The 13,073-nt window shown below is 34.4% G+C and overlaps 1 protein-coding gene across 4 annotated transcripts in view; it reads left to right on the top strand.

The window, feature by feature from the left end:
* The window catches only part of KIDINS220 (kinase D interacting substrate 220), an 82,428-nt gene extending 80,071 nt beyond the window's left edge, over window positions 1–2,357 (top strand). For all 4 annotated transcript variants that reach the window (XM_070932974.1, XM_070932973.1, XM_070932972.1 and 1 more), the window contains one exon: window positions 24–2,357. In XM_070932974.1, the coding sequence (XP_070789075.1) occupies window positions 24–1,292 (1,269 nt within the window). In that variant the 3' untranslated portion in view covers window positions 1,293–2,357. The remainder of the gene's footprint in view (window positions 1–23) is intronic.
* The last annotated feature ends 10,716 nt before the right edge of the window (window positions 2,358–13,073 follow it).

Genomic DNA, 13,073 nt, shown 5'->3' with positions numbered 1-13,073 from the left:
ATGTTTTCTTTGTCTTTAAACAGTCACAAGCCCGCCGGACTCCAAGTCTTTCAAGTCTCAATTCTCAAGATTCTAGTATTGAAATTTCAAAGCTTACTGATAAGGTACAAGCAGAATATAGAGATGCATATAGAGAATATATTGCTCAAATGTCACAGTTAGAAGGAGGTGCAAGTTCTAGTACAGTTAGTGGTAGATCTTCACCACATAGTTCAGCAGCATTTTACATGGGCCAGAGTACATCCACAGGTTCTCTTCATTCCAGTATGGAACAAGATAAGGGAAAGGATGCTGAACAGAAACAAGATGATGGAAGGAAATCCTTCCTGATGAAGCGGAATGATGTTGTAGATTACAGTAGTTCAGTATCTACTAATGATGCATCTCCATTAGATCCCATTACTGAAGAAGATGAAAAATCAGATCAGTCTGGATCCAAGCTTCTTTCTGGGAAGAAATCTTCAGAAAGAACTAGCATTTTCCAAGCTGCAGACCTGAAGTTGAAAGGAGTAGCTCTACGTTATCAGAAACTTCCAAGTGATGAAGATGAGTCTGGAACAGAAGAATCTGATAATACACCTCTCCTCAAGGAAGGTAAAGACCGGAAAATAGAAGGAAAAGTAGAGAAACAGTCCAAATCTCCAGAACATGGCTCTGAGCCCATCAGAACCTTGATTAAAGCAAAGGAGTATTTGACAGATGCTCTTCTAGACAAAAAGGATTCCTCTGATTCTGGAGTAAGATCCAATGAAAGCTCTCCAAATCATTCTCTCCATAATGATGGAGATGACTCACAGCTTGAAAAAGTAAATCTTATTGAGCTGGAAGATGATGGCCGCAGTGGAAAAAGGGGAATTCCCCATAGCTTGAGTGGCCTTCAAGATCCAACAATTGCACGTATGTCAATTTGTTCAGAAGATAAGAAAAGTCCTTCAGACAGCAGCTTAATAGCAAGCAGTCCGGAAGAGAATTGGCCAGCATGTCAAAAAGTCTACAATTTAAATAGGACGCCTAGCACAGTCACCCTGAATAATAACAGTGCACCAACCAATAGACCCAATCAGAATTTTGAGGAGACTGACGGTATCATAGTAGAACCTCCTCAAATCATTCTGGGTCCTGGATCGAGTTCTAACTCGGTGGCAGTTCAGAATGATAATATTAAAGGTGTGACCCATAAGCGTAGTCAGCGTTCAAGTTATTCAAGGCTTTCAAAAGATTCTTCTGAGCTTCTGACCGTTACTGGTTCTGATGCTGCAGGCTTTGGAGAAGAGAGAGAGAGTATTCTTTGAAAGTAATCCAAGTTACCACATTGCCCCGATCTACCTGATTTATTTATTTTTATTTTTTTATACAGCCTCCTTTTCTTAGTTCCTCATCAGATTTACACATTTCTTCATCATTCCAGTCTGCAGCTTGCTTCTCTGTCCTCTGCTCGTGTTTGCTCTTCTCCTAAAAAAATAGGGTTGTAATCCAGTCAAAATCTCATGGTTTAGAATAGAAAAAATACATAATATATTGAAAATTAGTTGAATAATGGCCAGCATAAATGAACAGCCATTGATCAGGTAAAGATGGTGTTCAATTTTTCTAGGGCAAGTATACATGTTTTGGTCTGCATGTTGAAAAGTGATGCTGAGATAAAAATGAATATCGTATATCTATGTACCAATCAATGTACCAATTTGATTTAACATTTTTAATTATCAAATAAAGGAACTGGCTAGAGGTCTACAAATTTGATATCTATGATTTTATACTTTTCAGTCCTGTGACACTTTAAAAAGTATTGATGTTTAAATCACTGGAATTGAAATATTAAAACTCATTTTTTGCTGATTTAAATGATTTTGTCTTTGGGAATGCTATATTTGTGATTGCAAATTTGAGGAAAGAATACTGCATGTTTGAAATGATAATTGTACTCAAGATTTAAGAATAAATTGTCTGAATTTTTTTGTTTACCATAGACTATAGTATAACAATAGTTCTAAAGTAATTGTGAAGAGTAACTGTGATTGTGGTGTTCTGTAGTATTATTTTCAAGGGAGTGCTTTCATGTAATCTTTTGAAAGTATTTCTAATTTTTAAACAATAGTGGCCTTTGATTAATGTGTTTTACTTGATTGTGGAGAGCAAACAGAATTGGTGGCTTTCATGGCCTTAGTACTTACCAAAAATGTAATGTTTGCCTTTATGTAGCAATGTAGCGTATAATTATGTCCATTCTGTTTTTAGCATTGTGGATAAAGTATCAGTACTTTATATGCAAATGAAAATGCATGATTTTAAATAGGATTTGTAAATTGTATACATTCCACTACAATGGAGATAATAATAAAGTCACAGGCATGCTTCTTTTGTGTTGGATGTTTTCTTTAATTTTAATAAACATTTTTTCAGTTGTTTGATAGGATTAAACAGTTGAGTTTTTAAAAAGGGGGATTATGGTAGAATTAATCTTACTGTGAATTCAGCACTTGTGTCTCCATTAACTTTGGTGGGAATTGTTAAGTGCTCTGTAAAGAGCATGAATTCACCATCTTTTGTATCTCTGAGCTAAAATCATCTGTTGATCTCTTCATCATCTCTGCTGTGTAAATACTTTTGTAGTGAGAAGCTGAATCATTTATTTTTATCATTTTCCTAACTGCTTAAAGAATCTTACCGTGTTGCTCAAATGTTGATGTGCAATATGGGTTTTCCCAGAGAATGAAATTCAGCTATTTTCTGTTTCACAGTATATGGGAAATAGCTAAAAACACAATAAAACCCATCCAGTTTGTTGAAGGAAAGAAATTAGATGGATTCTGCCTAGAGCTTTTCCTTTTTTAAATAGAGTGCTGTCTAGTTCTATGTACATACTAGAATTCTTTGAAACGGATAGACTGTTGAATCAAAACCCTTGGCGTTAAACTTGTTTTCATGTAAAACCTCAAAATTCCAACAAAGCTTTACCATGTCTGGGGGCTTTTCATTTCAATATATAGTTTGCATTAGGTCGTAATAGTTTGTATTAGGTTCAATATATAGTTTGTATTTAATTCTGCAGTGTGGGAGATATTTTTAATGTTAAATACAACAGTTGCTGCTATACTTTCAATATACTTTTTAAAAGAACTGGGTATATTTTTTATTGAAAGTCTTTATTGATATTTACAGGCAGAATACTTACAAAAATAGAGAGGGAAGGATATCCTCATAATGAGAATGGGGGAAATTATAGAAGACAGTGGCTGAAGAGAGAAAGAGAGCTATCAAATGCACAAGAGAAAAGATATCAGGTCTGACATAGCTCACAATGGATATTTAACCTTTCTTTTTCTCCCCCTCCCCCTCAAAAGTATTAAATGATAATGATATAATATATAAAATATTCTTTTGAAAAGGCTGTTACATTTCCTAGTGATGGAACTCTTTCATAATACCATGAGAATCATAGAGGCCTACAAAGTTAGAAGTTAAGAAAGTTCTGTAGAAGTTGCAGAAGGAATTTTTAATGTTGCAATTCTCAGAAGCCAGTCTCATTTATTTCAGTATATCTAGCTAAATTAATGTTGGATTACATCCTTAAACTCATCATTTGTCATACTTCATGTTAATTTTTGAAACTAGGATGAGTCCTCAGATAGAAAATAAAAAATGTGAACTAATTCCAAATGGTTATTAAATATTTTAGATATTAAGAATATAAACCAATTATCCACTTTTATTTTGAATTGTTCAAGTACAATTCATGAAATATATAGAAGAAAAGCTTGGTTAGAAAAAGAATGAAAATGAATAAGAAAGTGTATATACTTTGGTTTTATTAAGAAAATTGTATTGTATGATAATCTTATCATACATGAGGACTTCATTACCCTAAACCATGATTTATTAAATAAATTGCAGTCAGCTGGATTTATGTAACATGCTAAGCCAAAACCAAGTAATAGATCTGGACTAGTGGTGTGCAAAACATTTTGAATTTGAACAGCTATTCCCATCTTACTTCCCTTTAAGCAACTGCAATTCCCGGTTAGGTCTTGTAAACTACTTGTTTTAATTGATACTGACTTATTCCCATATGAGAACTCAAATTAATCACCTTTTCCCCTAAATCAAATATAGCAGAGCTGTAGTAAAGGGAAGCAAATGCTTTTATTTCCCTTTTCTACCATATACTTGTATTTGATGGAGGCCGCATAAACAAATTGCTTACAATTTGCAAACATTAGATTTCAGAACATCAAGAGCAGAGACCTAAACTGAAAAAGCTCAAATATTTGAATTATAGATGTCTTAATTTCTTTGTGTTACATTTATATCACTGCTGAAACTTTATTTATAGGCCATCAAGTTGATGTTGACTTTTAGCAAGCAGATAGATCTCCAGGATGAGCTGAGACAGTCCATAAATTTTATAGCTAAAACAAGATTAGCTTGTTAAAGTTTATGTATGAAACTTCTTGAAGCCATGTATGGAATCTGCACTTTTCTTTATTGACTATACAGTATATTGAGCTTCAATCTTGAACAAAGAAATATATGAAATTACTGTACACCGTGACAACAATAAATTTAAATTTTCTTGGAATATTAAGAGGACTAAGTGACTTATTTGCCAATAAGGCAGGTGCTCCATTGTGCCTAGAGCTTTATTGGATAGCAATTTTTGGTTTTTATTAAATCTCTCCAGGTTTGAATACTATCAGTTGGTTTCCCTTCCATCTCTATCAGGAAACATGGTCTCGGGATTCTCCTCTTTGCAGTTACTCATGTAAAGAGGAACAAAAATTATTTTGATACTAGTGTTTCCTAGTGTTTCCTTTCTATTTTCAGCTTTACATACATTTCTGGATGGCATGATTATTTTGCTTCAATGAGATCCTCCCCCAATTTGGCTTGGGCTGAAAAGTCTGAACTAGAGAGGCAATAGATATTTCCATTTTTACCAGCTTTGAAGGCACCCATCTGCCGAAGTTGAGCACAGAATGATAGAAAATGGTTTTCTTCTATAAAACAGCTGTGACCAGTCCCCTCCCATTCATCTGAAGAGAAAATTCAGGTTGAATAATCTAGTTCCACTGCATCCAATTCATAGGCATCTGTTGTCTCTATGTAGAGGCACAGGCCAACAGCCAAATGTATGGACTTGATGATAGTTGTTGGTAGCAAGTCAAGGTTTTTTATATTGGTTACTTCTTTAAAAAGGATTAGACTTTTATTATGTTGTATGTACACCACCACCCCATTACCTGATTAGACTAGTGTTTCTAGAAAATGTGCTTTGATAGACTTTCACAGACCTACACTTAGATTTACATCTGACACTCAATAAATATTTCAAAACCTCTGCTCATGTCCTGCTCTTTTTGATGACAGGAAGTTTACTTAAATAAAAATGTTCTTAAACTACATAGATATGTGCATGGTTTCTGTTGCTATTGATTTGAATCTGATTCAACAGAAGAGTAGCTACTCAAATGTTTGGCTTTTTCACATTTATTCTGAATTTTTTTGTCTTGGTCAACCTGGGTATTGAGAGTGGTATTGTTGAGGATATAAGTGTCTCAAAGTAAATTTCCACCATAACCCTACTAATTTCTGCACTTACTCAGAGGTAAGAAAAAAACACTTCACTTGCTTAAATTGCTATCTGTAATTAAAAACAACAGGCTCAATATGGAAGTGGAACAAAGGAACTTTAGAACCAGAATAAAACTGATGATGAAGAGCTGCCTTTCTGATTTTTAGAAATGTGAGTGGATGGCTGCATTTCTGGATGTAAAATTCTGCATTCTTTTTTATTTTACAAATTTATAATTCAGGCATAAATTAATGTATTGGGCAATTCTCTAGAATCTGTTTTTTAAAGAAACTTTCATTTCCTAACATTGGTATTGCTAATGTTGCAGTTCAGAAAAAGTCTTAAATAATTCTAGCCAGGTGCATCTGAGAAAGCATGGCCTTCTTTAGGGATCCCTTCTTTGTCCCTCAACTCTCCTCTGATCTCCGCTGAGATCTCTGGAATAAAATAGTGCTGTATAAACTACAGTAACGTATATGAACTGGTCAAATATAACAATGGCATAGGACTAATGGTATTGGCTTTAAGAGTTAATAAACATGAATTGATACAACAGGAGCATTTACTTATTAGATTAGATTCAGGTGGTTTTAACATACATGATATAACACACCAAAATTGCAGAGGTTAAGAAATGATGGGATAAATTCAGTGATGTGAGCCAAATTACAAATTCTACATGAACAAATGTAGTGGACTTTGTTTTCGAACAAAACAAATGTATACCACTAGGCTAATACAAATAGATGAGACACTTTTCCTACTGCCTGCATTTTTATCTCCAGTTGAAAGAAGCAGTAAAAATAGTAAGAGTATTTGCTGAAATTACATTTTCCTTCAAGAGTGATGCATGAATTGTTCATTACAGTATGTATGTTCTTGAGTCTTTAAGGCAGCTAATAACACCGGAACAGCATTAACTGTAAATTGAGGTCAATCAGAATAAAACATCAAGTAAAGGTAAAGCTACTGAAAGTCTGATCACGCACTCAGAGCTTACTAGTATACAGAAATCTTCGCAGAGAAGCAAAAAGCAAAGTATTAATAAGAAAACTTGTGTTGGTGGACATCGTTGGCTTAAAGATTCTTAAATGTCTTCAATGATGCTACACTGAATTGAGTATCTTTTCTTTTATGTACACAGAGCATATGCACCAAGACAAATTCCTTGTGTGTCCAATCACTTGGCCAGTAAAAAATTCTATGCTATGCTATGCTATGCTATGCTATGCTATGCTATGCTATGCTATGCTATTCTAAAGATCTTTTCTGAACTCAATATTTCAAATCCCTGCTTTGATACATTATTAAAAATCTAGATGACCATACTGAATGTTTTAATCTACTTATTCTAACAATGATTCTAGAGCAACAAAAACGTGTATAGTTAACTATTATTTTTAAGATAATGATTTTAGAAGTCAGGTTTTCTGTTGTGAGATGCGGGGGGTTACCATCCCATCCCTCACTACTACATCCATTTAATGCATTCTGTGGATGGTTGGTTCTCTCTTGCTGTCGGATCACTTCCTTGTGAAAACATCCTATATTTATTTACTGACTTGATTTATATTGATTATATTTCTTCCCTATCGGCTAAATTAAAATTTTAATTTAAAAATTGAATAGAAGAAATTAAGCACAAAAAGTGCTAAAATCAATAATTAAAAGTTTTTTGAAAAGGGATGCAACTATTTCTTAGTCTGAGAAAGGGTCCAAATGCAGTTTCCAAGTGAAGTAGCGCAGGAGAAATTCCAGTGTTGTGTTTTGCAGTAAAGCTGTCAGTCAACTCTTTATTACAGTCAAATATCAGCATAAGGAAGGTGGGGTACAGTTAATTATAAACATAGAAACTACATCTAAAAATATGAAAAGTTAAAAGATATAAAACAGTATAAATAAAAAAAGCAAAGGAATTAAAAATAGGTGTTAGTATGTGGCAGACTGTCATGGTACAAAGCATAGTATGTCAAACTAGATGCTTATGAAGTATTTCTATGTGTGTTTACAGCATAGGTTATCTGCTGGACCTGGAAACACATGTTTAGCATGGTTAGTATCTGAAAGCAGCAGGAACATGTAGAATCATCCAGTGCACACTGGATATTTATGCAATAATGGGGAGATGAGGCTGGTACAAATGTCCAGTGATGTGCATTCTTTCTCCAGAATAGAATCTTCCTATATCGGCCTTCAAGCATAGCTGAGGACATGACAGATAGTCCTCAACTTATGACCAGTCATCTAGCGAACATTCAAAGTTACTGCAGAAAAGCTATTTATGATCTGGTTTTGAAGTTATGGCCACTGCAGCATTCCCATAGTCATTCACCCAACCAAATCCCACATCCTCCTCTCCACCCTGCCCTCCCATTGTCCATCATGCACTTAACTTTTAAAGGTCTCCAGAGCACACCAGAGATTCTGTTAGAGAAGTAGAGCCATCTGCTCCACTTTTCTGCATGTACCTGTATTTGGGTAGGGTACATTACTTATACTTTGCTAACCAAAAGCTAGTCAGCAAAAACGCATAACAATAACATTTCTCTAGAAGGGTTGTGTGTGTAATTGTCAGTGTTCCGAGACTGTAAATCCCAGCTTTTCATGGAGAAGCACACTCAAATGCCAAAGGATTCTATTTTAAGAGTGATAGGTTGCTCTTCATACTATACTTAAATGTTGAACCTACTTTCCAAACATAAATCCTTATGTAGCCCAAATGCTAGGATCTATTTTCAAGTGAGAAATAGAACAACCAAAATAGTCCCCAAATTGTGATGGGGAGACGAGAGGTAATGTGATGGACTACGGTAATGCAGCAGGTTCCCATGAAGAAATGCCCAAGACAAAAGGCAGCACAGTCCAGAGCTGGAGTCAGAGGAAAAAAATTAGGATGTCCACTCCCTAGAATCTTCCAGGGCACATCCATCAGGGTAAGAGCTGTATCAGTTTAATCTGGCAAGGTTCTGTCTATATCGGGGGTGTCAAACTGGCGGCCCGCGGGCCGGATGCGTCACATGCAGGCCAGCTCCATGAAGAAAAACTTCACAATACATCACATGATGGCAACGTGCTTCTGCGAGCTTGACACCTGTGGTCTATATGATTTAAGCAAATGAACTGAACTTTGGCTAGATTGTGTTGTATCATTCTTGGGCTAGGACTGACACAACTGTTTGCCTCTCAGTTTTTCTCACTTTGCCAAGTGCTAAAATATCACGGAAGATGGCATTGCTGATTGGAACCACGTAAGAACTAGAGAAGTTTGTTCTTTTAATGGCATTTTTTTCACTGCTCCTAAAGCCATTTGTAGATGAAAAAGTGTTGGATTCCCCCCCCCTTTTTTTTTATTTTAGTGAACATGTCTTGGGCACTTTCCAATAATTCAGAGTAACTCAATCTGTTATCAAAGTCCTTACCTTACTAATAACGAATAAAAAGAAAGTAAGCAAACTTGGGTACCAAATAAAAAATGTACAGATTTTATAATTCTATAATTTTACTGGAATGATGACTTATGGACTTATATATTGTGATATTAGAGAATAAGAACCAAATATATTGTGACATCTTTCCTAGATATACAGCTAGATAGAAAGCCATAAGCCAAGCCTCTTTATATGGTGGATAAACAGTGAACAGGTTTAGTGAAGAATTTAAATTAGAAACTTTCTTTTTAGCTGTGCCTTATCTGGAAGAAGGCAACAAATGTTCTGTATTCTTATATATCCTAGTTGAGAATTTTTATTTCATAATTCTATTTAAATGCACGAATTCCTTTTTTTCACTTGAAAATGGCATTAAATATCATTTTAAATAATATAAATGCTATTTATTTTTAAACGTATTTAAAAACATTTGACAATAAAGCTAATCCAAAAGTGGAATTCTTTCAATAAGTGAAAATTTATTGACAGTCTAGGACCAAACACGATTTTTTAAATATTGGGATCATTTTAATAACTAATTTTGCCTTAATTTAAACCTTTGAAGATGACAGTTTTGTTTTAAAATGCAAACATACTCTTATTTTTAATGAAGTTTTTTGATGGTAAATGACTTCTATGCATAGGCCAGAAGGTGGCACTCGTCTTCCACATATGTTAACTATGGGATCTTAAGAGGTTAGCATGAATGGAATGTTGCTCAAAAATATAAATATTAAATATTTGCATATATTTTCTCAAATACGCATCAAAGATACGATTATTTTATTTCTTCAGTTTTATGTGTAGGAATCCTCCTAAAGACAATTTTATGTTATCCCCTCTGAAAGGCATTCGCAAATTCTTAATAACTAAAATTTTATGATTGGCTAGTTTCATCAAATTTTGTTGCAGTTTGTATTTTAGAACGCACACTCAAACATACAGGTAAAATTTATGAGACTGGAATTCCTTTCAGCTAACGCCCATCTCCCAATATTATCCAGATCCACTTTCTGCTTGCTGTTGAATCTGTAAAATTTAATTGGTACTAGTACTTGGCTATCTTAGGCTAGAATCCAGAAATTGGCATATTGTTCTTTCAAATATGTGTTGGCTCTCACAATTGCTTAATAAACTTAAATGAATTCTTATCACACTTTTATATTCAGAATAGGGATTATTACGATAAATTACTAGGGTGTTTCTCTCTTTTAATACTTTTAAGTTTAATAAATTTGCTTTAGTGTTTTAGATAATCTTTTTGATATACAAAGATTGATCAGAACATCCTCTTTTCCTCATGCTGTTGTTCCCATACAACTCTAGAAATTATCTATAGAAATCTTGAGTTTCAATAGAGGCCTAGCCTAAATCTCCTTGAATTTAATTCCTTCTATAAGCTAAGTTAGTGGCAGTCACATCTTGTAATTACTTAGTAATACAAATTAATATACTAAGTATAGGTTAAAAATACTGTATTGATTAATATGTATTTCTAATTGTCTCGGTAATTAAGGTAACATACAAATAGATACATAAAAATACTTGGTATCTTTTACCTTATAAAAATAATATATTTCTCTTATACGGAAGCACACCTAAACTTTCCACAATTCCTCTATGTTCCTTTTTAAGTGCAAAAGTATACAGTACTTTTAAATTACCGCATGCAATTAAGAGTTGTCTGCATAAATTAAGAATGTACTCACAGATCAGATATTCAAAAAATTAAAAAAAATACTAAGTTACCAGCATGTAAATTCTTGACTGTGAGGTTATTAATCCTTACCCTCTCCTTCCCCATCCAGCTTTTTATAAGCTAATACATATAAATCATGTGCATTGTTTTATCACTTTATAAAATAAAGTACACTGAATAACCAAATGATTAAGAATGAAATCTCAAATATTGCAAATACGCAATAAAACTAGAGATCCTAATGTGTTTAGATTGTGATATAATAAAATCTTAAAGTATGCAAAAATAAGTTATCAATTTATTTTAGCCAGGCTGGGTATAAAATAATTTCCCATTCTCTCTCCAACTACTAACAGTGCAACTATTAATAAGTGTCTGAAAAATCAATATAATTTATTACCTGAAATAACAATTATGTTTTAGACTGGCATGACTAATCCAAAATTAAGTAGTGAAAATCTGATCATTAAAAAGTTTGTTCTGCCTTTGTTAATGAGCATGCATTCAAAATGCAACATGAAATGCAACATCTTTTCGAAAGGAGAGAAACAAGCAAGTGACTCATAAATTGTTGAGGCTGCTCTGGAGCAATTACTCTATACAGAATGGAGAAAAGATCACTAATCTCATTTAGTCTTGAAGATTTTGCTTTTGAAAGTATTATGCTGCATGGCAGTCTCTTGAAAGAATATTTACAGGTAGTCCTTGACTTACAACAATTTATTTAGTGACCGTTCAAAATTACAACAGCACTGAAAAATAACATGACCATTTTTCACACTTATGACCATTTCAGCATCCCTAGTCACGTGATTTACATTCAGACGCTTGACAACTGACTCACATTTATAACGGTTGCAGTATCCCAATCATGATCCCCTTTTGTGACCTTTTGACAAATAGTCAATGGGGAAACCAGTCACTTAACCAGGTTAGTAAGATCTGCAGTGATTCATTTAACAAATGTGGTGAGAAGTCATAAATTGGAGCCCACTCACTTAATTTCTCACTTAGCAACATTAATTGTGGGCACAACTGTGGTCATAAGTTGAGGACTACCTGTATTTACTGCAGAGTTTACGGCTTTCAAATCCACCCCCTTTTAACAGAAATGAGGAAGCATCTGAGTTGGCACAGAGTTACACCTTCCGAAAAACCTGCATAGCATATTGCTTTTCTGTTCAGAACAAGACCAGCCGTCCATCCCCCCCCTCCCCCCTAGTAACTCTGCATAGATCTGATATTGAGGGAAAAAAAAAAAAAAGACAGCTGCACGGAACTGCACAGCACCACCCACACACCTGTTCATTTTGGTGCAAATGTTATACAGGCCTCAGGTGGAGCTTCTGCCTTTTCCCGTAAGATTCTCCAGAGCACACCCAGGTGCCCAGTTTCACACTGCTTGGCAAACTATTTTTTTTTTGCAATGGATTTTAACTACTTGCTTCGAACTGCTTTTGCTGAGTATGCCTGCAAGTTGGCTGAAGTGGGAAATTAAAACATCATTCCGATCTGCAAAGGGACTGAGCACATCTCCATTATCTTACAGTAGAGCAAGTTTAGGATGACTGCTACAAAGAGTATAATTAGGAAATTAGGGTTATAGTAGGACAAGATTGAAAAAAAGGAGTTAGTTGTGTAGTGATGAGAACTGACAGAAGAGCAGCAATTCTGCATATGCTTATAATTTAAATCCTGCTGAAGTCCATCTTACTCTTATAGTTGGCATTGCAACCTTAAGAGAATACTAGAAAATGACATTTAATTCTTTTTAGGATAGGTTGATGCTTAGAGTAGCCAAAGTTTAATCAATAACATGAGAGTGACTTTCATTTCTCAGCAGCTTAGTCATATGGAGCTGCTGCTGCAACTTATTAACTAATACCCTTTTTCATGAAATATTGCACAGATTCATATAAACTTTCCAGTGTACATACATCATTAGCTCTTACATGAAAGTTTTTTTACATGAAAGTTTTTTTTTTTTTACAGGAAGTTAACAGTTGGGGAAATTATTAGCCCCATTCTTAATTTCTGCATAATCAAAAGCAAGTTCATCAGAGGTGGGGTAGTTGCTTTTAGAAGTTCACATAGCCAATCAACAGGGTGAAGAGAAAACAGGCAAAGGAATTATTTGTGCACAACTTAAGTTTTTGCTTCTAAAGTTCAAACTTCTCAAGGTAATGAACAACTTAAAGTTTCTCTTCACAAACAGCTTTGGACTTTTTTTTTTAAACAAGCAACTTTCAAACACAATTCCTCAGAGAAAATAAAGAACTTCCAGGACAATCTACATAGAATGTAACTGGTATGTTGCCAATTCAGCTGCTCTGCCACAAAACAGCTGGCACTTACAAAGAAGGCAAACAAGCTA

The sequence above is a fragment of the Pituophis catenifer genome, unplaced genomic scaffold, assembly GCF_029215685.1.
Source record: "Pituophis catenifer annectens isolate HBS135680 unplaced genomic scaffold, rPitCat1.0.hap2 SCAF_1, whole genome shotgun sequence".
Lineage (NCBI taxonomy): Eukaryota > Metazoa > Chordata > Lepidosauria > Squamata > Colubridae > Pituophis > Pituophis catenifer.
This window is presented reverse-complemented; position numbering and strand designations above follow the sequence as displayed.